This window comes from Rhincodon typus, unplaced genomic scaffold, assembly GCF_021869965.1.
Source record: "Rhincodon typus isolate 14 unplaced genomic scaffold, sRhiTyp1.1 hic_rhity00001663, whole genome shotgun sequence".
Classification (NCBI taxonomy): domain Eukaryota; kingdom Metazoa; phylum Chordata; class Chondrichthyes; order Orectolobiformes; family Rhincodontidae; genus Rhincodon; species Rhincodon typus.
In genome coordinates, this window is record NW_025967301.1 from 1 (window position 1) to 25,000 (window position 25,000).

A 25,000-nucleotide genomic window follows, 5' to 3' on the forward strand; every position below is an offset into this window, starting at 1 on the left:
ATGTAATAAACTTCGCCCCTGTGATGTTCGTTCAAATAGTCTCTGCGTTACAATAGGCAAAACAATAGCCTGATCAGAGGAGATGGTTAGTCAGCCTATTTTAAATGAACAGCAAGCTTTGCAGTGTTTGAGAACTCTGGAATGTTTGTGAGACTGCTTTCCATGCAAAATATGTCATGGAAACTTTCTTAAAGCTTGAGCCAGTTGAGAGGACCATCATTAATGTATTACATCTGGAACTGCCATATACCTCAGCATATTTATGTATGTTGCCAGGTTTATCCTGGATTATGTAAGACGGACTGGCTCCATGAATCCATAATGCTGCATGATTATGAGGCTTGGTGACCTGAGAAAACTGTTTACAAATTGCCTCACCTCCTCGTGGTTGTAACCATTTTCCATTAAGTCTCCTTAAAGGGAGACAGGGGGTTGATTAGCTCAGTTGGCTGGGCAGCAGATTTACAATGCAGCATGCCACTGGTAGTATGGGTTCAATTCCCACACTGGCTGTAGTTACCAAAAAAGATTGTCCTTCTCCACTTCTTCCTTCACCTGAGGCACATTGACCCTCCAGGTTAAACCACCACCAGTCACCTGAGAGAGCAGACTGGTAAGACTATGGCAGCTTTGCCTCACAATTCTAAAGTGAGATATATCCGTCTTTTAAATTCTGTTTTTGGTCCTTTCAGTTTCTCCTTTCTGTTGATCAATGAGTCATTCGCAAAATAATTCTCATTCACGTCTCAAAAGGATCTAGGCTTATACTCTCATCTCTTCAAAATCATGTGCGGGAAGTATTGCCAGCTGAAGGAGCTTCTGCTCCAACTTTGCATGAGGATAAATACTATGTGGAGAGCACCTTTTCAAATGATGGCAACCTCATGCTGCAAGCACATGCAGCCAGAGAGTGAATGGTTGACTATCAGACAAATAAGGAGGACCGGGCAATGATGCAGGACTCCCCTGAGTGGACTTTGCTTGCTGACAAATATTCAATTCTAAACATTGCTGAGGGCACAAATTCCTGGGAAAGAAAGAAATGAGCAAGATTTCAAAAACAGTCATCTATGGATTGCTTCTAGTGACGCCCATTAGAGAGTACAGAAGTAGGAGGACAGTGCAGCTGAATGACTGATTGAAATGGCCTTGGAAAGATTTAAAGCATGTTGTGAATGGTTGAGAGGGAGGTAGGACCCATACAAGCTGAATAGGTGTAACTCAACAGGACTGAGATCAGCATCTTCATTGGGAGGCTTGACGGTCCTGCTGGGAAGAGTTTAAATCTTGATGAAGAAATGGGAGCCATGGTGTAGTTTTGGTAGAGAGAGAAGCAAAGGTGGAAAGAGAAGGCAAAAGCTTTGTAGTGAAATGTGGAAAGCCATGCCTGAAAAATAGACAAGTATGGAGTTTGGCCACGCAAGGAGTCTAGTGAATAAAACAGTTGAACTGAAGGGCACACACCAACATTTAGAAATGTCAGTTCATAGCTATTACTTAAAGAAAAAGAATGGCAGTTCATTATTCCCAATTTTTGGGTGTGGTAATGGGATTAAAAAGGAGAGGGAGTGGTTACAGTACTTGTTAAAAGATTTGGGGCAGGATGATATGTGTGAAGGATCACCAATGGTTTGAAGTAAAGAACCGAAAGAGGAATTCACATGCTGAGAGGTAGGAAGGAATTTCACTGTGTCACTTATTCGATGTAATAATAAAGAATTTTAACAAGACTTTAGTCATTGTGTCACAGAGACTATTCAGCAAAACGAAACTCCACGGAGAATTGGCAAATTGTATCCAAACTTGGTTTAGGACCAGGAAGCAGAAGGTTATGGTCAACATATTTTTTGTGTGACTGGAAGCATGTTTCTACTGGGGTCCCTCAAAGCAGGAATAGTAGGTACCATGCTTTTCCTGTTCATATCAACAATTTAGACTTCAATAGCTGTGCTTCAGAAGTTTGCAGATGATACAAATAAGGGTTGTGTGATTGATAGTCAGGAAGAAACCTGTAAACTGGAAGAAGATGTCAATGAACTGATTAGGCGAGTGGAAAAGTGGCAAATGAAATTCAATCCAGAAAAATGAAAGGAATGGCCTTTGGGAGGACAGCTAAAGCAAGGCTGATTGGGAGAGATGTAGAGGAACAGAGGGACCTGGATGATTTTCATGTCTGCATACTGCATGCAGTTCTAGTAACAGAAAGGATGTGGAGGAGATTGGTGATGATGTCAGGAATGGAATTTGAACTAAGAAAGGGACATCATACCAGTTGAGATTGTTTTCTCTGGAAGCCGGGAGGCTGAGCAGTGATTTAGGTGAGTAAAATTATGCAGGTCCTATCAAAGTGGATAGGAAAGACTTAATTCCTTTAGTAGAGGAGTCAATTTGTGTCATAGATATAAAGTAATTTGTTGAAGGACAAGTGAGGAGATAAGAAATCGTTGAAGATTTTCAGATAAGGATCTAGAACTCTTTGGTGAGAGTAGTGGAGACAGAAACCCTCATTAACTTGGCCGTGTACTTACAGGGTTACAGGCCAAAACTGGAAAGCAGATTAGTTTAGAGCTGTTTCTCCATTGTTACTGCTGCAGCCGGTCAAATGTCCAGTTTTTAGTGGAAATTTCTGTGCTTCTAATCTGTTGCTGCATATGAGCACTATTGGAATGGATTTCCATGTTAAATGGGTATTCTCAGTTGCCATTTGAAATTATTACTAAACGCGCATTCTGAAGTACTAACATTCTGCAAACAGAAGTGTTGATGTAGACATCAGACATCTTTATGTATTATGCATTTGATGATATTAGAAGCAATATTGTTGATTTAAATTAGGAATCCCTCTTTAAATTTGTTGGATAATTTCAGTAGCCCAATCCAATAAGGCTGAGTGCAGCTTAATGGTGGATTTCTTCTGAATTCCAGTTGACTATTGTTTGTTGACATCTCTTTCTCATTTGCAGTGACATCGGAAATTTTTGAAGATGATAACTGTGGCAGCCCTGTCTCTGAAGATTCAGAGAGCCAGTCAGAGTCCAGTTTGAGCTCTTATCCAACCAGCCCCTTGGATCCCACAATTCCTTTCCCTCCAGTAAACCGTCCGCCCAGCTTGGAACTGTTGAGTCCTGTGTCTGATTGTGGCATGGGTTCACCCATTCTGGGACCTCGCAGTGAGTGCAGTGGAGCCTCCTCTCCTGAATGTGAAACTGAAAAAGGTCAGTAATGTTTCAGGGTAACTGCGGAAGGAAAATATTTTGCAGATGAAATTTAACGAGCTGCTCTTTCAATCCAAAAGCTCTTTTATTAAATGTAAGAGAAGGTCGGTCTTTTCCCTAGGATTGGCGACTTCAAAACTAAAGGGCATAATTTTAAGGTGAGAGGAGAAAGATTTAAAAGGGACCTGAGGAGCAACTTTTTCACACACAGGGTGGTTCATGTTTGGAATTAGCTACCAGAGGAAATTATAGATGCAGGTACAGTTACAATTAAAAGACATTTGGACAGGTACATGAATAGGGAGGATTTAGAGGGATATGGGTCAAACGCAGGCAAGTGGGACTAGTTTGACTCAGGAAGCTAAGTTGGCATGGACAGGTTGGGCCAAAGGGTTTGTTTCTATGTTGTATGACTCTACGATGGCCAGTTTACAGGAGACTGTGCAACTAATTCCTGTGGTTCTGCTGTGCCAGTGTGAATGTAGTGGAATGAAAACTCTCATGTGTTTGTGCCACTTGTTGCAGACTGCACTCTAATTTGCAGTACCAGAGTCATGTGCATGGTAGGGTGTGGGTGTATTGCCTCTTGAAGGGGTCCTTTGTTCCACCTGTTTGAAACCAATATGCCCAGTCTGTGACACAGCACTGACCCAAGAAGGGACTCAAAATAAATCACTCATTTCACAGCTTACATTGTCAATGGAACAAGCAGGTCTCTTGAGGAAGATACTAACTCCTTGCTGAAGTTCAGGCTGCTCAAGTCACCTTGCAGAACTCATGCTGTCTAGTGCAGGTCCTGTGGAAGCCTACCAAGAACTTAACGAGGAATTTCAGGGAATTCTTCTCGATAAAGAGGAGGTTGGTGGCGGGCTGAAAACTATCTTTAGTTTTCTTGCCCTCCCACAATATTGTAATTTTAAGTGCAGGGGCAAATGGGGCGAAATCCTGATGTATGTGGTTTCCAGCTAAAGCTCTTGAGCTCCAGGAATCATGATGTCAGAATATAATTTTGCAGAAGCCAAGAAAAATGCAAATTTACCAATATTCATTATGTCCCAGAGAGAGGAGTGTGTGTGTCAAGGTGAATCCAGAAAGGTTCTGTTCCTTTCCAGTAGAAAATGTGTTGCTTTTCCATCCAGGGAACTCACAATTGGATTGTAGGGCATATGATGCTCACCTAAGTAGCCAGTAAGCAATCAACATTAATCAGTTTAATTTTGTTAGCAGGAGACCGAGCTGAAGATGTTGAAAGTGAGGACAAACTGATGAACCAACAATCTATTGATGAAGCAACACTGGAGATCAGAGTAACTCAAATTTCGGTCAAGTGTACAGAACCAAAGGAGAAGAGAATGTCAGAACTAGAAGTCTGCGGATTGGCTCCGTCACCGACCTGTTAAATATCGTGAAGCAACATCCTAAATGTGCCAGGAAATGTAGTGTCACAGACTTACTTGCTCGCACTGTCTTGGCCTTTTAATAGCTGTCTAACTACTGCACTGAAAGGTTTCCTTTAAAGAGTGGCTGATGTTTATAATTGGAAAAAGAAAACTACAGGAGTAGTTCTGAGTTGAAAATTAATAGCATATCTGCAAAGTATGTAGTTAGCAGTCTGATTTCAGACTGGAGGCAAAGAAGCAGTATCCACTTTTGTGCTGTTGAACTGGATGTGAAGTAAGATTCTTGTCTGCTTTGTTCCCCAGCTGATGACCTGCTTGTATGAGACAGAGGTGGAGCTCAGACCAGCAGAAAATCCTGCTTTGATCCACTTGCATCATGTGCTGCATTCATCTGCACCACTTCATTGTGTTCCTCTTCATGTTGATACTAGCTGTATCCTTGCGTCAGGATATGCTTGCTGCGTCGAAGATTAGATCTTACTTTGTGACAGTCTTAGTTGTTGTGTCCTGTTGAAAACTGACCTTGAGGACCTTTGTGTTTGTTATTCAGGAGGACTTACCCAAGAGAAGGAAACTGCCGTCAGTGTTTCACTTCCTGCACTGTTATGTTTATTAATAGTTAAACAACACAGTTGGAAAGAGGGGCCAGACTGACAAGGTGGAATTGAGATTCTTTTGACTATGCTGACAGAAACTGTAGGGAGTCAGCCAGTCTTTGCTAAGGGAATGGGATGTTGCAGAATTTTTCTACTGTCTTGCCACGTTTAGTTCTTTTTATATAGCCGACCATTAGTGCCAATTCAAATGCACTACATGCATTGACCGGTTTTGCTGCTATTCATTATTTTGTTGCCTGACTAGTTGAGCAACGTCCTGAACTGCAATGGAATCCAGTTCATAACTTTCTGTATTTTAACACAGCAAACATCTAATCCAGTCTGCCGAACCTGGTTCTCATCTGAGAGGTGTACAAGTGACTAATGGCAAAATTGCATGCCTTATGTTTTAAGCATTATCAGTCATAAATGTTGTAGTCTTTAGACATTGTTTTCAGTGTTACATTTTGTATAATTTTGTTTCAGTATTGTAATATTAAGAACTGTCTATGATGCATTTAACTATTTTATAGACTCTTTCATTAACCTAGCTTATAAGAATGTTATGAACACATCAACATTATGAATACATTTACAGCTCACAACTGACTGTTTCCATACATTGTGTGTACAAAGCCACGGGTGGGAATGGAAGAGTAGTACTGATCACTCAAATCTGTTGTTGCAAAATGAACACACTACAAAAATACTGGAGATGCTGGAAATACTCAGCATCTGGGGAGAGTGAAACAGGAAATGTTTCAAGTCAATGATGCAAGGTCATTGACCTAAGACATTAAATTTTGTATGTCAAAAATACTGTTATGTTTTTCACCAGTGAATAAAACTATTATTAGGAATGTAAAGAACATTTAGTTTAAGCATCAGGAATAAGGTTGTTCCCTTAGGAGGAAGATGGTAAAATCCTTTGAGATTTCAGGATGAAAAAGTTTGGGTTGAATTGTTAAGGGGCCAAGTTTAGATTTTTGAAAAGCACTTCCTTCGATCATGATTTGAAGCAATATTTGTTTTATTTTGCTGACTGAAGACTGTTCTATTTCTAGCTCTTATAGCCACAGTTCAGCTTTTCTTCCTCACACAGTCCAAAACTTCAACTGAATTTAAAGAATAGAGCAGTTTAAAATGAAGAAAGTTAGTCTTTTATTCTGCATTTGGTAAACTAAATGTTTTGTTCAAGTGATTTAATCTCTTTCAGATCATGCTGCTTCACTTAATATATTAACCAGATGTGTAGCAATGCAATAGTGAATAATTATAGACACTTGATTGTTTACAACATGGTGGGTTATTTAATAGGTAGACTTAAACAGCTGCACATAGTGCTGCTTTCAGTCAGAAGATTGTGTTCAACTTCCATACTGTGGATTTGAGCTCATAATCTAAGTCAACATGTCCAATGGATATAACATTAAACAGCAGTCACTCAGTATCAAATAGACATGTTAAACAATAACTGTGCCTGCTCTTTCAAAAGCCCAAAAGATTCTATGGCACTCTCCCTGAAGTGGGGAGGAATCTTCTCCTGAGCCCTGGCCAATATTTATCCCTCAATCAAAATTGCAGATGAACCTGTGGTTAAGCACAATCACAAGTGTGGAATTTTGCTGTGTGAAAATTGGCTATATTTCCTTTATTAAAACATTACCTGTGTTTTGTGATTTGAAAGGTGACTTCTTTTCCTTTGGTAGAGAAATATGTTACTATGGTATGTCCAGATAAGAGCATCTGTAGCTGAACGTGGAAATAACTAGGGCAATGTCCAAAGCACAAGGTAATTTGACTGACCTGGCTACATAAAACCTGAACAAAATAAATTCTGCAGAATAGAACATGAATGACAGAAGCTGACTTTTATTCATAATTCAAGGTTTATATACAGACTTGAATAGAGGAGTTCCTATGTTTCCAGTCATGAAGTAAAAGTTATTTAGTATCTTCTGTAATGAAAATTCAATTTTCCCACAACCAGTGTGTGGAAGCATAACCTGAATTTTTATACATGCTAAATACCAAAAGATGGATTAAAAAATATAATCTGAAATAGAAATAGATACAGCTGAGTTTAGAATCACCAGACCAGTATCCACCTTTTATAAAAAGATTGGTTTGTATGATTACAAATATTTACTGGTCTTTACAATATACATTGCACATGTCCCTAAGTTGCAGAGCCAGTCCAGTAAACATCAACAGCTGCTTTTCAGGTAGGTTAAGAGATGAGTTTCCACATTTGCATCATCCTGTAAAGAGCTGGCAACACAGTTTTCAACTAAGTACTTAAAATCTATTCTGATTGCAATCCTGGGGATAAACAGCTGCAAATTAAATTGCAAAAGACTCCCAGTTATATTCTACAGTAAAAATATGTACATTGATCATAAAAACATCATTCCTTCATTTTTTCCCCAAAAAGTATGAGACTTGAACTAACTTTGCTTAACACATGAATGACATTGGAAGTACAGGAACCTTCCCCAACTATACCCTCCTCCATTAGACTCTCTCAAAAAAATTCTATGAATACATTCCATTAGTGCCTGAGAAGATGTCACTTTTCTAAAAAAAAAAACTTTTTTATTAGGTATGTCCATGATTCAAGAGTAAAAGTGCTCATTACAGATCTTCATTTCACTGTAACTGTGAAATCTTGAGTGGGATGATACTATGGAAGTCCAAGAAAAAAGGGCCTTCTTGAGCAGGCAGGAAGGTTGTGGGGATGATATTGTAAACTCCTGTAGGGACTCGCTCAACTTCCAAGTAACAGAATCCACATCTGCAGGAAGAAATACACGTGGTCATCGTCAAATAAGTATATCTGATTAGGTTTGCGGTTTACTGTACAAATCTGAAATCTAATACATCAGGCAGTCAGTGAGAATTATAGGAGCACAGAAAATACCTGATGAGTTGAACACATGAGCATCTGCTGTAGAGAGAGGGAGGAAATGTGGTGGGACAAGTGACAAACATAGAACTACCAGGAAGAAGAACAGGAAGGCAAGACCCAATGAAAAGATGCAGTAGTAAGATAGTTAAAGGTACCAGGATTGGGAAGACTGAAAAGGTGATTGACAGGATGGGATAGAGAGGGCGATGAAACAGCACGGTGGCTACCCCAGGTAAAACAGGAGAAGCTGAAGGACCGAAAAACTGTTATCCATGAAATAAAAGAAAAGACAGACCTGGATATATCTAGCACCTTTTATAGCATTCCAATGCAATTTACAATTAATGAAATTGTATTGTACTACTTTAATGTAGAAACCATGGCAGCTAACATTTCTGTATGTGGATCTTTGCTACATGCAAAGAGATATTAACCAGTTAACCCTTCTGTGAAATGTTGATAGAGGGATAAAGATTGGCAAAGATACCAAGAAGAACTGTGCTCATAAAATAATGCAATTGGATATTTTAAGATCACCTAAGAAAGCAGCCCAGGACAACCCGACTGTCATTGAAGCTACTCCTCAACTTTGCAGCAGGAGTGCAAGGGTGGAGTATGGGCTCAAATCTCTGGAGTGGAGTTGAAGCCACAACCTTGTAGTGGCTGACACTTCAAAAAAAAGAGGTAGGAAAGTGAGTTATGAAGAGGACACAAGGAGCCTACAAAAGTATCTAGATAAATTAAATGAGTGGGCAAAAACCTGGTAAATGAAGTACAATCGGAGAAAATATGAAATTGCCTATTTTTGGCAGAATGAATAAAAGTGCATATTATCTAAGTGAGAAGTTACATAGCTGAGGTGCAGAGGGATCTGGGTGTTGCAGTGCATGAATCACAAAGTTAGTATACAGGTACAGCAGGAATCATGAAAGCTAATAGTTTTTTTTTGTGAGGGAAACTGAATGCAAAAGTATGGTGATTATGTTGCAATCATACCGGGCACTAGTCAGAAGACATATAGAATACTGTTTATAGTACTAGCCACCATACTTACAGGAGTTACTGTTGGAAGCAGCTCAGGGAAGACTTATGAGACTAATATTTGGAATGAGTGGAGTGCCTTAAGGGGAAAGGCTAGGCCTCTATCCTATGGAGTTTAGGAGAGTCAGAGGCACTTAATTGAAACGCAAGATCCTGAGGGAACTCAACTAGTTGGTTGTCAAAAGGATGCTTCCTTTTCCGGGAGAACCTAGAACTAAGGGTTATCATTTAAAAATGAGGGTCTCCCATTTGAGAGAGAGAGACAGAGAGAGATATAAGGAAACATTTTTTCTCTCAATGTCAAGTGTCTTTGGAACTCATCAAAATGTAGTGGATGTAGAATCTTTAAATATTTGTAAGGCAGATTCTTGATTACCAAGAGGATGAAAGATTGGTAGGGATATGTGGGAATGTGGAGTTGACCTTATTGAACAGCAGAGCAGGCTTAGAGGGTTCCTTGTTCAATAATGAGATACAAATGGCTGGAAAGGACTTCTGTTGCAATGGCTATGTCCTTGCCTCTGGGCCTGGAGGCTCAGGTTCAAGTCCCACTTGCTCCAGAGGCAAACAGGGCAATTAGGAAATATCTATAAATACATGACAAAACAAACATAAAAGTGACATGTCCCCCACACATCAAAAATCAGCTCAACATTTTTCTAGTTTCAGATCTTAAAAATGACTGAAAGCAAATATGTTATACAAGGTTACAAAACATGAGAAGGACAAATGTTGCTCCTGGTGAATGAAGAAAAGTCTCAGCCTGGAGGGAGGTGAACATTAAGTTGGAGACAGCATAGTGAAAAAAAGAGGGAAAACCTAAAAGGGAAGGAACAGAGCAGTAGGCAGGGAGCCTGGAGGGAATTGGCCTTGGAAAAGCAGAGGTTACCAGCTGAGTACATGAGCTTGGTGGAACTTAGCTCTTTGTAAGGATGGATGGACGTGGATGACAGGCAAGGTGGGAAAACTGAAAGCAGCTGCCCTGAGAATTTAAAAAACAAAAAAAAAAACTGCTGGAGAAGCTCAGGTTTGGCAGCATCTGTGGAGGAAAAAATTAACTTTGAGTCTTCTTCGGAATTAATCTCATTTTACTCCCAAATATTTCAGGAAGTAGCAACATCTCAAGTAAAGGCAGTTACTAAAAACATATTTTGCTAAGACAATGAGAACAAATTCCATTGACAGGATCACACAAGTGAACAGCAGTACCTGTAATCTCCACTGGGTTTTTTATGGAATTCAGTGTCTCCCACTGTTGAGACCGTCACCATTTCAAATCCAACACTGTATTGCCTGTGAAGAGATGAAAAGTAGGTAACTAACAAAATGTTCATGCTCAATCATTTATAAATTCATTTGGTTGGTATGGCCATGCACCATTAGAGCGTGTACCTATCTCACACCAAATCCTATTCATCCAACAACCATGCTCACTGGACTACATTGACACCTGCTCCAGCAACACTTGGATTTATAAAAACCTCGTTCTTCTGTTTTAAATACCCATTGCTTCATTCTTCCTATCACTGTAAGCTTCTGAAGTCCTACAAAATTCTCCAAGATCTGTTTCCCTGAGTTCTGATTTTTTTTGTATGTCCATCACTTATTTAATTGCACTATTGGCTGTGTCTTTAGCTGGCTAAGTTCCAAGCTCTGCAATTTCTTCCTCAAAACCCTTTGCCTCCTCTTAAAATGCTCCTTAAATCTACTTTTATAAAGCTTTTTGTCATCAGTGGTAATATCTCATGTATCTTGGCACCAAGTATTAGGATAAGATTTTTGTAAAGCACTGTGGGACTTTTTACTGTTTTGAAGATGTCATTACTCATTCAACTTCCCACAGCAGTAAGCTTCCCATCTTGCTATTACTGCTTTGGACTCGGAAGGAGGGGTTTCCACAAACATGGGTAGAAAGGACTAAATGTTGACCAGTATATAACATTATAACATGGAGGAATACAAGATATTTCAGGTCATGAAAAAGTTTAAGCCAGGATAAAATTCTACTTTGGAAGCAGGACAAAGGACCAATTTAATTAACAGCAATTTTAATATTAACCAGAAATTCTCATGTAGGAGAATGGAGGTGGGGGGGGGGGGGGGGGTGGGGGGGGGGAGTGGTGCTACTGTCAGGTCTTTGTGGATTAATTCATTTGGGCCAAATGGCCATCTTCATTAATGTGTAACATTTAACTTTGAAGTTTCTACAATGTAAAGTCATGTACACGGTATTTAGCTATTCAGCATACCAGGTTTAGAAACCTACGCAGCTGACAGACATGCTCATTTCCCAAAATTATTTATACTTAATTACGTTTTGAAATTAGAAGCACTGTCATTTTGACAAAGATTTACGGAGATCAGAAAGACAACAGTCTGAAGAAAACAAATCACACATAAGCCTGTGTTTTCTGTTCTGAAGTAGCAAGATTTATTAAGTGCATCCAGGATGCATTTTGAAATGACAGCATGAGAAAATGCTTCATTATAGCAAGATTTTTTTATTGAAAAGCAGCAGGGATACTGAGGTAATCTCCATATTTACATTTGCATAACAAACCATTACAAAGACTGAACAGAATTAGAATCTTTTGGAAAAAAGAGAAAGTGGAGAAACAACTTAATAGAGATCCTTCTAATGATGAAAAGGGTTTGATGAGGTATTAGATGATGATTTCACTTGCAGATGGAATCTAAAACTAGGCATTACAAATAAATGATTGTCAGTGACTCCCTCCCTTGCCAATAAATGAAAGTCACCAATAAATTCAGTAAGGCATTCTGGAGAAAAAAAAGATTAGCCAGAATGTGAAATCTATTATCACGCGAGATGGTTAAGGTCAATAGTATAGATGCATTTAAGACGAAGCTTGATAAACACACGAGGAACAGAATTACATAAACTAGGATGGTAAAAGGGTTACATGGAGCATAAACACTAGCATAGATCTCTAAACAGGCCCTTTCTGCGCTGTAATTTCAATATAGCATATATTAGTGTTTGATATTATTAACTTTGAAAATAAAAGCAGTTGTTTTTTTTTAAAAATAATTTTAGCAAAATGAGCAGCTCTTACTGCAATCAAAAATAAACAAAGAAACCAAATACAATTTGAAGCCAAGTTTATTTTTACTCTTTACTGACCTCGGCCCACGTAGCTCAATCAGCAATGGTCCAATTTTCTCTACACTGATTTGGTACACTGGATTCTTCTTGTAGCTGTCTCTGTAATTTCCACATCCTCCTGCACTCGGACCTTTCCACTGACCATTTACCTGGCACAAGCATACACATCGAAAACATGATTGCTGCAATCATGGAACTTTCAGAAGAGGCATTTCAACAAAGTATTTGCAGCTCTTACAGACATGTCATGAAAACAAATTCAAAAAACCCTTTCATCCCTGGTTGTTCTGCTGGATCAAGGACTTGTGTTTTGAAACTGCAGGACTAGGTGAACAGACAAAAACAAGATCTGGAATTACTTATAGCAGCTGTCAATAATTTATACAAGCAGTTTGAAATGCTCCAGTTTGGATTACAAAAACTTGGAAATGCACCAGTAATTAAATACATTGAGTAATTTGTATCTAACCCAACTGTCTTAAATCACATTCACACATCCTTTTCCCTTACCTGCCCACCTCCCTTCACATCATCCACCTGTCCAATCGAATCCCGAATGCTGACATAGGTTTGTACTTGACGCAAAAAGCTAATTATAGAGCCTTAACTTCTCATAAGAAATTTATCCTGCACTTTGTTCTACATTGTATATCTATGACCTTTTGATCTACAGGAAGGAACCTGCTTGTATCGATTTACGTTCTCCTATTCTTTCACAATTTTAAACACCTCTCACAGACTTCCCAAAGCCTGTATAAAATAAAATCAACCTCTTGATAACTAGGCACAACATTCAATTTTCTGTGACTGAAGTGATACTTGATAGATTCAAGATGACTTCTGTTGATTATAAAGAATAAAATTCCTGATATGTCTGTTGTGCTGTAAAGATACTTGGATTACACAGAATAGGCGGGTTGATAATTTTAAAGTTTGAAGAAAATATTTACCTCATTGAAATTTTATGGCAACTGGCCTGTACAATGAATTCTCGCACATTATTCCTTCCAAGCGCACTGGGTAATTTCCACTGTAATAATTGGAAAAATGCAACCATGCTAGCAAACTCCCCCACAGCACTTCAAGGCTCAAGATGCTATAGAGACCAAGATGGCTCACTGGGAAAGTAATAAACTACTTTTACACAGGCTTAAATGAGAGTAGGTGTGTTTGAAGAAAGCATCACACCCGAAACATCAATCCATCTTCCTTTCGTAAATGTTACTGAAATGCTAATGTTCTAGAAGGTGGAGTTAGGATGAGTTAGAAAGTTCCCTCAAAGAGCTGCACAGGTCCAGTGGGCTGACGGGCCTGTTTCTATGTGGCAAGATTCTATGTTGTGGAATCCAAGTATTTTCATAGAAGTGTTCTTCTTTTAGTTATGATAAACACTGTCTTCTCTTCCAAGAATCCAGAACTGTTCTGACTGGCTTCAGAGTGGAGGTTACTCATCAACTCTGAAGGTAAGGTCATCTAATGGAATAAGGCAGCTGATGGGAAAACAGTCTTTGTTTAAGGAGACACACCGAAATGCTCAGCTTTCCCTTGAACTAAAAGGACCTTCACAAGCACAAGAAATGGAGTGACAGGTGAATCAGATCAGTGACTTACAGTTAGACTGATGACTCTTATTGTCATGCCTTAGGTCTCCTTTAGTACATTGTAAATTTATTGCAGATCAACTTTTTGACACCTATCTTACATCACCGTAAACTTCAACCGTACTTCCAAAATATTTAAGCTTTACTGATAATTCCAGAAACCAGTATATATCTACATACATTTTTTAATTTGACAATTGGTTGCCAGAAACACTCACCCTCTTGTAATGTGTGTATGGAAATGGGATCTTTGAAAATGAATACTTGCACATGGAGTATACCTGTTAAAAGAAAAAAAACTATGATAAGAAAAAACATATTTTCTGTCTTTCATGTAAAGTCTAGCAAGTTTTGCCAGTAGATCGGCATTGAGAAAAAGAAAGTTACCACCCAGTTAAATGAGATAATACCACATAAATGATGTGTGAATCATAGTTTAGGAGGAAACTATTCAACAGTAATTTTTCCACTGTTAGTCACACTTTTTCAAAAAGTTACCTTTTTTTTCCTACTCTCTAAAAAGCACTGATCCCTTTGTAAGATCCAGTCATCTCACACTTGTGATACGAGAATCCTAACAGCGAGTAGGAATGGCCTATCCAACCTACTCCTCAAACAAGTGATTCACTCGTGCTTAGCTCTTCCCTTTCATTATACTTGCGAAGTAGGGATTGTCGACTGGCTGTTGTTCCAAACTCCAACTGCTCTATCCTGGCATTATCAGTTGTAACTGGGTTGATAGCAGTTTCCACTCACTGAAAAGGTTGTGGGTTCAGGCACCACTTCACAGAACTGACCATGCATTCACTGAATGACACTTCACTGAAAGTTGCACAGTCCGAGCTGCTGTCTTTCAGATGAGACATTTAACCAAAGCCCTGTCTGACAGTATTAAAAACATAGGTCCCTTTAAGGTTAAAACAACTTTTAATCAACGTGTTTGGACAAGTGATGACAGACTTTTGCACAGGTGGGAATCGAACCTGGATACACTGTCTCAGAGGCAGGAACACCATCACTATGCTACAACAACCCTCGATATTTTCTAATCAGCCTATTTAGAGATGGCTATAACACACCTCTCTTGCAGCTGGGGCTTGAACCCAGAACTGCTGGTTCAGACATGGGGACACACTGTGCCACAGGTGGAATGTAGCCGTTCTCAGCATTTTGAGGAAAAGCAGGACAGCTTTCCTTTAGTCCAGGGAAAAATATTCTCTCATCAAATTCACTAAAATATTATCTGGTCATTATCTTATTGTATATGCTATTCAGATGCAGTGACTGGTGCACTGCAACGGTGACTACACCTCTACTCAGCTGGTGGCAAAATCATTGGGATATCTTGAGATTGTGAATGGTACGAAACATATGCAAGTATTCTTTTCTTGGTTTCTAGAACACTGCTGCTCCTGGTCTCCAGCCCTGTCATAGGTATTTCTCTCATTATTTTCCAAAAACTTATAACACCCATCTGCTTCCACTGGTCCATTCATATTCCTCTATTTCCGACTCAAGTCGTTCATCAGAGTCTATAATAGGCCATTTAAATGGTCAGGGTTAAAATAAAAACTTGTTTGGCAGGTAGGTAGGAAGAAGTTGCATTGTTTAATACATTGTATCTTTCAAGAACCCTGGGGAAAAAAAACTTCACAGAACAAACTGCTTTGAAGTAAACTGACCAAGGTAAGAATAAATCTGGACATGTCAGGCAGAGTATCCAACTGAAGTGAAATTTAACATTCAGTTTGTAACAACAGTGAGAAAGCAGGTGGGTGCAATACCTACGTACCCTCAGTGTGTAATGGATGGTGTTCTGCTTCTCATACTGAGACACCACTAAAGTAAATGTGTTTGTCCCCGGTGTTGTCAACTTGATCTTTGTAAGATAATGAGGGCTGTTTATTCGTATTCCATCAATGAAAGGTGGAGGATCACCTGCAATTGAATGTGACATTTAAAAACAATTTTCTCAAACTAAAAATTCAGCGCATGCAATACAAGAATCAGGATTACCTGATATCTGACTGCAATTATAGTTTAAACTTAAATTAATTAATTACAACATAGTCCCAATCTTCATTTAGTACAAGCATTGGGAAAGCAAGTCATACAGTACACTACACTCTCCGAGGTTGCAACAAGTGACAATCTGCCTCTAAAAATAAGACACTATTAATGGAAATATGCATTTTGGGGTGGTCACCTTGAAAATGATTTTGGGAGATAGAATGAAAAACAACAAAGTTAAATGTGCAACCAGAAAAGTAGCTGAAAATAAGGAGGCAGCTTTCACTGTCTCTTTGCACTTCTAGTGTGAGCCCAGAATCTTAAAGCTCTGTTATGCAAATTTATTTCAATGATTAATTTACAGAGAATTTCACGCACACCAGCACTTTTGTTCAAACATGCACTTGTCCTGTTAGTGTTGGATTTCTGGCATGGCTCTCAGGTAGTTCTGAGCCATTATTAATCATCATTTCATTGGGTTTTTTTCCAGTTCCATGGAGGTGGCTTTAAAAATGATTTTTAAAATCAACAGCACAATGTTGAGAAAAAAATTGACCATAAATATTGTAAATTAAGCTGCTCTGCACCAATCTTTTGGCTGCAAACCATCCAAAAGCATTGATGAATTACAGATTTATTTGCATAACTTGTCTACATACAGTAAAGAAATGTCTTGTGTAGATGAAAATCTACCAACTTTACCAGATCCTGAATTGACCACTAGTAAACAAGGTGCAGGCAGCACTCTGGAAACTACAATAACTAACTGAGCATTTTAATTATATCTGAATTGCTTGTTAGATAACATGGTAAAGAGACACAATGCTGGAGGTGGAGATTTTTGGGTTGTGTCCCAACTTCCATTTCCTAGTCATTGATTCAATCTCTCTTCCTGCTCATTATCTTAAGCAGACGATTGCTCCGAAACAGCTGCCAATCCACATATCCTCTCCAAAAAGACTATTTCCACTGCAGCAGCTTGTCTTCAACCTGGTTTTGCTATCTATAGACTTGAGTATTCCAATGCTCTCCTGACTGGTTACTCACCTTGTATCTTCCACAGACTTGAACTCATCCAAAACTTTGTTGCACAAGTTCCATTCACCCATAACCTCTGTTTGTTGAAATACACTGGCTCCTGAGCCACAGTGCTGCCATTTCAAAAATTCTCACTCATGTTTATACCCCTCTATATCTCTGCAACTTCCTCCAGTTCTACAATGATTAGATAAATATGTTTTCCTGCAATTCTAATCTCCTGTGTTTCGTGGATTTCCTTTGCTCCATAATTGGCAGTCATGCTTTCAGCTGCTTAGGCGCCACATTTCGGAATTTCCTCCCTAAAGGTGATTTGCCTCTTTATCTTCTTTTACACGTTCTTTAAAATCTACCTCTTTGATCAAGATTTTAATCACCTAGTATCTTCTTTGCTTCTGTTAAATACTGTTTATTAATGCTCCTATGAAATACCTTTAACATAGGATAATCTCTCAAAGTATTATATAAATGCAAGTTGTTGCAGTAGAGATTTAAAATATACTAATCTGGCTGTTGGTGGAACCTAGATCTGTACAGGCATCCTGTCAAATGTATCTACAAAAGTGAAACAACTTTAAGTCCATAAGATGATAAGACAATAGTAGCACAAGTAGGCCATTCAGTCCACTGTATCTGCTCCACCATTCAATGATATCATGGCTGATGTGATAATCTTCAACGCCACTTTCCAGCTCTTTCCCATAATCCTTTATTCCATTAAAACTCTGTCCATCCCAGCATGGAACATATTTACCTATTCAGCCTCTACCACCCTCCCATTTCTACTCCCAGATCTCAATCAAATTACTAACCAAAATGAGAGTTAAAAAACTATTAGTTGAACCACCATCTTTATAATTTATTTAAAAATTCTAATTCACGTTTCCATGAATACATGGAATGAAAATGTCATTCTAATCTCAAGTTTGCTTGAAGCTTTTTGATTCTGTGTGCACGTCCTATATTCTACATTCCAAGTGAAAGCTAAAACAAACCATCACACTTTAGCATCCATTATTCTCAGTTTTCCTTGTTCATCATGTGTTGCACTGCTCCACTTCTGCACAAATCACTTAGACAGTTTGTTTTGCTGGAACTTAATTTTTCTTTTGCTTTGGCTTTCAATTACTTTTATGTTTCTTATTCTTGGACTTGCGATGTTACTTTTTGTCAGGATTTATGACATTTTATGTGCAATAACATGGCTCTAAACAACCATTATTCTTCAGTTTTAATGCAATCGTTCCACTTTAATCTTCCCAGAGCTTCTCTAAAGTCTTACTAATTCTGACATTTTCATAAATATTCTACTTACTTGGATAGTAAACCTTCTTTCCTCCAGTCTGGTAAACTACCAATGTTATGAATTCTCTATTGTGGGCAAAATCATCCTGGAATGAGAATACAAATTTACCAGTCAGGTTAGAGAATGAACAGATTACACACAATTCTTGTAACTCTTACAGCATAGAAAAAAGCCCATGTGCCACTTCTCAGAGAGCTATCCGCTTAGTCCCATGCCCCTACCCTTTCCTACACCCTTTAAAAGAAATTCAGTACAAGTTCACTCGACTTTTAAAATCTATAATCAATTCCGCCTCCATCATCACTTCTTGTAAAGCATTTCATGATCCCAAAAACTATTTCAATCAATCCTGTTCCACCATTCAATATGATCTGGTTTTATAATTCAGCTTAGTACCTTGTCCCACTTTTGCCCCATACCCTTTGATTGCTTTAGCCCTAAGACTATGCCTAACTTGTCCTTAAAAGAATGCTATGTTTTGGCCTCCACAACATTTTGGCAGAGAATTTCAAGGGTCACCACTCTCATTATGAAGAAATGTTTCCTCATCTCAGCACTAAACGGCCTACCCTGTAGCCTTTGACTGTGACTCCTGGTTCTGAACTCCTCAGTCATCAGGAATATCCTTCCTGTGTTTATCCTGTCTAATCCTGTTAGACTTTTATAGGAATTTATGAGATCCCCTTCATTCTTCTAAACTACAGTAAATATTGTCTTAAACAATCCAGTCTCTCTTCAGATACGAGTTCCACCATCCCAGGAATCAGTCTGGCAAACCTTTGTTGTACTCCCTCCATAGCCATAACATTCTTCCTCAGATAAGCAGCCCAAATATACACATAATATTCTAGGTGTCATCTCATCAAGGCACTGTACAATTGCAACAAGACATCCCTGCTTCATTTGGATTTAAAAACTGCTGCTTTATTTGTTTTAATGGTCTGAAATCTATTCCTTCAAATCACTGACAAGTGGAAACAATAATTCGATAGGCTTGTTGAATTCTTTCTAACTTGTGAGTACAGTCTCCCTGCTATAGGAAGGATGCTGTGACACTTGAAAGGGTGCAGAAAAGATTTACAAGGATGTTGCCAGGATTGGCAGGATTGAGCTATAGGGAGAGGCTGAATAGGCTGGGGTTATTTTCCCCAGAGCATCAGAGGCTGAGGGCTGACCTTCTAGAGGTTTATAAAATTACGAGGGGCATGGATAGGGTGAACAGCCAAGGTCTTTTCCCCAGGGTACGGGAGTCCAAAACTAGACGGCATAGGTTTAAGGTGAGAGGGGAAAGATTAAAAGGAACCAAAGGGACAACCTTTTCATGCAGAGGGTGGTGCATGTATGGAATGAGCTGCCAGAGGAAGTGGTGGAGGCTGGTACAATTACAACATTTAAAAGGCATCTGGATGGGTACATGAATAGGAAAGGTTTAGAGGAATATAGGCCAAATGCCTGCAAATGGTACTAGATTAATTTAGGATATCTGGTCTACATTAGACGAGTTGGATCGAAGGGTCTGTTTCCGTGCTGTACAGCTCTATGACTCTATGAGGCTGTAAGAGATATCTCTGTCTAAATTTTGACTAGGTCTGCAAGAGATATCTCTGCAACCTTCTGTTATGTTGAAAGAAGAACCAATTTCTCCAGTCTCTTCTCGTAGCCTGAGACATGAGTGTTTGGCTACCTTACTTATCTTTTCTGTACCCTCTCCATTTCCTCAACATGCTTACATTTATAAGAAGATAGAATCAGGAAAAAAGGACATCATATAAAACATAAAATTTACTGCACAGAAGGCAGCTATTTGACTCATTGTGACTGTGCTGGCTATCCAGTCTATCTCAAAATCCAGTATGTGATCTATAGCCATGGAGATGTACTTACCTCATGGCATATCCAAAATTAATAAAAAGAGGGTTTCTGCTTTCACCACCCTTTCAAGCACTGAGTATCAGATCTCCAGATTTAAGAAAAACATTCTCAGCTGCTGTTTAATCATTCTACCACTTGATTCTCCAACTGGTCCTACTTCCTTAATTATCCTTGCTCTATGTATTTAAGTTATCCTCAATTTTGCTTGCCAACATGCACTGATAGCCTTCCTTTGCTTCCTCAATCTCCTTTTGAATTTCATCCTTGTACTCTCTTACTGTCTTCTGCGATATTGAGCTTTATACATCTGACATCAGGATTTTTATTTGCTGCCTCAACATTGTTTTGTCTCTCTCTCTCTCTGGGTCTGCCTGTCCCATGGAACTCTGGATGTTTACCTTCCTTCCTTTGATTATACTGCAGCTGCTCATTGCCTCCCTATTGCCAGGGTAAAGGAGCTCAATGTACCATTCTGGAGTCAAGTTTGCAGCTGTAGAAATGCCTGTCTCTTCCCGTTACAACTGAATTCATTATTATTGTTTTCTTTAACCACTTTCTCTTGTTACCTCAGTCTATAGGACAAAGCTTTCAATGGAAATGAAGAGAAGAACAAGGTCAATCTCAATCTTGTTATGAATTGTACTGTTAAGGAGTCCCATTTGGAGTCAAATCTATAATTCTCTGTTTTATTTTACACAAGATTACAGGCAAGTATAGAACAAGCTACAAAATTTATTCAATTTTACTTATTTGTGTTATTCACTCAGAAATGTGTTGGCTAAGACAGCATTAATTGCCTATCTCTAATTGCCAAGAAAGCAATAAAGAGTCCACCATATTGCTGCGCATTTGGAGTCACAAATAGGCTAGAACAGATAAGCAGATTTGTAAAATAGATAGCTTTTTTTCTAAACAACAATTGACAGTGGTTACATGTTGCCAGCAGGTCAGCTCCCTATTCAGTTTTTATTGGATTCAAATTTCACTATCTGCCATGGAAGGATTCAAACCTACATCTCCAGAACACTGGCTTGGGTTTCGGGGTTGCCAGACCATTGACATCACCACTATCCCACCACCTCACCTGCCATGTGCTGCTGTTAAACTTGGTTATTAGATGCGCAAGTGTGGTACAGACTGATTTTGGCCTCTTCAGTTCTTTCAATGGCCCCAGACTGTCCCCGGTCACAATATCCAAGTTAAAATCAGAGCTTACCACAATGGTAATCACATGCAAGCTCTCAACTTTTGTACCAGAGTGCATTCAAATGTCTGGAACATAAGCAGTCATAGGACTCTGCTACTTTTGTAAAAAAGATCGCTTTTCCTCCACAGCATTTAAATCCACGCCTGTAAAGCAGCTTTACTGTCTCAGAGCACAACTTGGGAGAAACCACATTTCAAAAGGTGACCTCAACAATGAACTGGGAAAATGACTGTGTTACGTATGGCACTCAAGCTTTTGAACCCAAAAGCAAAGTTCCGTAACATCAGATCAATGGTCAATTGAGACAAAACATTTTGCATGCCACAGAATTCAACACAATCATCTCCTCTCACCAATCTTCTCTTAGAAAACATTCTGGGAAGGATGCAAGTGTTTTCTGAGAGGACGCTAAGGGAATTTACCAGAGGGACTTGAGGCATAAGGGATTTTAGCTACAAAGTTAATGTTGGAGAAGCTGGTGTTGTTTGCCTTGCAACATGAGGGGAGATTGGAGATTGAGGTGTACATGATTATGTTAGGTTTAGGTAGGGTAGTTTTTCTCATTAGCTGATGAGACAGGACAAGAGAGCATGAGTTTAAGGTTTTGGGTAATAAAAGCTGGAGGGGAGAGGGGAAAATTCACCATGCAATTCGAAGAATGTCATTTTTTTTGAGTGGCAGAGCAGACCCAAGGTGTCAAATGGTCTACTTCTGCTCTTAGTTTGTTTGCAACTCACTGCCAATAACAGTAGAGGGAGCAGGGATGATGAATGACCGCAAAAGTAAACTGGATGGCTACTTGAGGAACCTAAACTTGCAGGGCTACCAAACAGAGCAGGGGAATGAGATTAAGTGGATTGCATTAAAAGGTGACAGAAGTTCATAGTCTGAAATGGCCCCCCTTCTCTGCTGAAATGAGTGTCTGTTTTGCATTGCACTACCATTGTACTAGATGGGATGGATTCAGAACAGAAGCAACAAGGCAAAACTGGACAAACATGGGACACTGCGGGCCATCGGCAGCAGCAGAATCATATTCCATCACGACCTGTGACCTCGTAGTCCAGTTCCAATAATACTGTCTAACCAGGGTATCAATCCTGGTTGAATGAAGAACATGGAAAAACAGAAGTAAAGCATAATTCAAAGATGAGGTATCAACTCAGCGAAGCTACAACACAGATTTACATGCAAGATAAATGCTGAAAGAAGCACGCTACATAAATTATAACCCCAAAACCAACTGATCAATCAAAGCTTTGCAGTTCTGTAACATCCAGTCACGAACACTGGACGATTAAACAAACAATGGGTGGAGGAGGCTACATAAACATCCCATCAATGATGGGGAGATCCTGCACATCAGTGCAGGATACAAGACTGAAGCATTTGCAACAACCTTAAACCAGAAGTGATAATTTGATCTGTCTCAGCCTTCTTCATGTCCTTGTCATCACAAAAGCTAGACTCTAGTTAATTCAATTAATTCCACATTATATTGTGAAATGCTTTGTGCAATATATATAGCAAAGGTTATTGGCCCCATTGGCCCCAGCAATTCCAGCTGTGGTGGTGACATCTTAAGCTTCAGCACTAGCTATGGCCTTCGCCAAGTTGTTCCAGCATAGCTGCAACACTGCCATCTACTTGACAAAAAGTGAAAAATTGCTGAGTTTTCTTGTCCTTGGCAGACCAAACCTAATCCACAATTACTGTTGCATAAGCTAAACTTAATTATCAAGAAAGTGATGGAAGGTGTTGTCAATGGTGTTATCAACCCATCTTGTGGCACAGTGGTAATGTCTACCCCTGGACCAGAAGGCCTGGGCTCAAGTCCCACCTGCTCCAGAGGCGTGTAATAACATCACTGAACAGATGGATTAGAAAAATAGGTTTTTTAAAAAAGATTGCTCAGCAATAACCTGCCCAGCAATGCTCAGTCTAGGTTCCATGAAGACCTCACTTCAGACCTCAAAACATCCATGGTGTAAACATGGACAACAGAGCTGAAATTCAAATTAAGTTGTGTATCATTGCCCTTGACAGTAGGTTGCACTTGATTGAATATGGCATCATGGTGCCTTACTAGACTTGAAATCAATGGGAAATCAGGAAGAAAACTCTCGTATGTTTATAATCATACAAAGCACAAAAGGAATTTAGCTGTAATTGTTGAAAGCTCAATCATCCTAGCCCCAGGTCCTCAAAGCAATATCATAGATCCAACCATTTTCACCTGCTTCAAACATGGATTATTCTTCAATCGTAAATGGGTCAGAACTGGAGATGTCCATTGACAATTGTTCAATATTCAGATCGATCTGTAATTTCTTGGATAAAGCAGTTCAAACTTATATTCAGTAAGGCCTGAATAATATTCAGGTTTGGGGGCTGAAAAGTGGCATGCAATTATTGTGACACAGAGGTTCCAGACAGAAGAATCTAAGCACTTTTCTTTGACACATAACAGCATTATCATCTCGGAATATCCCATCATCAACATGAAGTTATGTTTTCCTTTGTTTGCAGGATGTGTGCATCACTGGCTGGGCCTGCATTGATAGGCCATAATTGCCCAAGAGGATGATTAAGAGTAAATCACAGTGGTGTGGGTCTGGAGCCTGTAAGTCAAACCACGTAACAACAGATTTCCTTCCCTAAAGAGCATCAGTGAACCAGATGGTTTTTACAATCAACAGTGATTTCATTGTTGCCATTAGGCTAACATTTCAGTGCAATTCGAATTGCGCTATCTGCTGCGGTGGGATTAGAAAACCAAGTTCCCACAGTGTTGACCTGGGATAGTATGCCACTGCCTCCGCTGGCGGGAGGGTGTGAGAGGGCAGGGGTTGCAAGGGATCACCATTTCCCATTTCACAACTGCATGTGTACCATCTACAAGATGCAGTACACATCACTAATAACATGTGCTGCAACTTGCCAAAGCTTCTTGAACAGCACTTTCCAAAATGTGGGATTTTTTATTCCCCCCACCTAGAAAGATACAGCAGCAGGGACATGACAGCATCACCACCTGCAAGTTCCTATCCAAGGGTGACACCATTCAATTCGGAAATATATCTTTCCTTATCGCTGCTGGATCAGAATTCTAGAACTCCCCACCTAACAACATAGCGGGAGTATCTAAACCATGCAGACTGCAGCAATTCAAAAAAGTAGTCCACCACTGTCATCTTCAATGCAGTTAAGAATGGGCAATAAATGGTGGACTAACCACTGACGCTCACATTCCGTGTATGAAAGTTTTCCAGTTTACAAAAGTCATAGTGGCCTTCTTCAACCTTCAAATACACAAACTAATCCAAAACATTTAACTTCCATAAGGGAACAGTTTAAAGACAAAGTAAATTAAAATGGATAAGAAAACAGCTTGCCAACTCTGGAACCTCATTAAATGACAACTAACTTCCACTCTGAGCTCTCAAACAACAACTAAGAATTATATACACAAGGCACTGAAATGATTCAGTAGCTACAAAGCAACAAAGAAAAACTACTGAAGCTGCACACAGAGATGGAAAGACCAAAAAAGTGTAAAACACTATAAACTTTCCACCAGATTAAATCATTATCTCACCAGCACAGACTTGATGGGCTGAACAGCCTTAATCCCTGCTTTAACCATTCTGCAATTTTATATAACGCTTTGCAAATAACA

General features: G+C 39.3%; 2 protein-coding genes across 2 annotated transcripts; one reads left to right on the forward strand and one right to left on the reverse strand.

Moving 5' to 3' along the window:
- The first annotated feature begins 2,961 nt into the window (after positions 1-2,961).
- On the forward strand, positions 2,962-6,897 carry LOC125481310 (SH3 domain-binding protein 5-like). The gene is made up of 2 exons (XM_048592685.1): positions 2,962-3,215; positions 4,443-6,897. Exons 1-2 carry the CDS (start codon positions 3,143-3,145, stop codon positions 4,613-4,615), a joined length of 246 nt encoding a protein of 81 aa, XP_048448642.1. The 5' UTR covers positions 2,962-3,142; the 3' UTR covers positions 4,616-6,897.
- Positions 6,898-7,063: 166 nt separating this feature from the next.
- LOC125481309 (calpain-7-like) lies at positions 7,064-18,327 on the reverse strand (the record flags this gene model as incomplete). The annotated part of the gene is made up of 6 exons (XM_048592684.1): positions 7,064-8,005; positions 10,370-10,453; positions 12,306-12,436; positions 14,107-14,169; positions 15,681-15,826; positions 18,252-18,327. Coding segments are annotated over 6 exons (645 nt in total), but the record flags the coding sequence as incomplete, so codon positions are not given.
- Between the last annotated feature and the right edge of the window lie 6,673 nt (positions 18,328-25,000).

What these genes read in the sequence shown, in the direction of transcription:
- LOC125481310 (XM_048592685.1), top strand. Translation starts at nt 3,143, where the DNA reads ATGGGTTCACCCATTCTGGGACCTCGCAGTGAGTGCAGTGGAGCCTCC. An exon ending in TGAATGTGAAACTGAAAAAG is followed by an intron (nt 3,216 to 4,442) that starts GTCAGTAATGTT and finishes TTTTGTTAGCAG; the next exon opens with GAGACCGAGCTGAAGATGTT.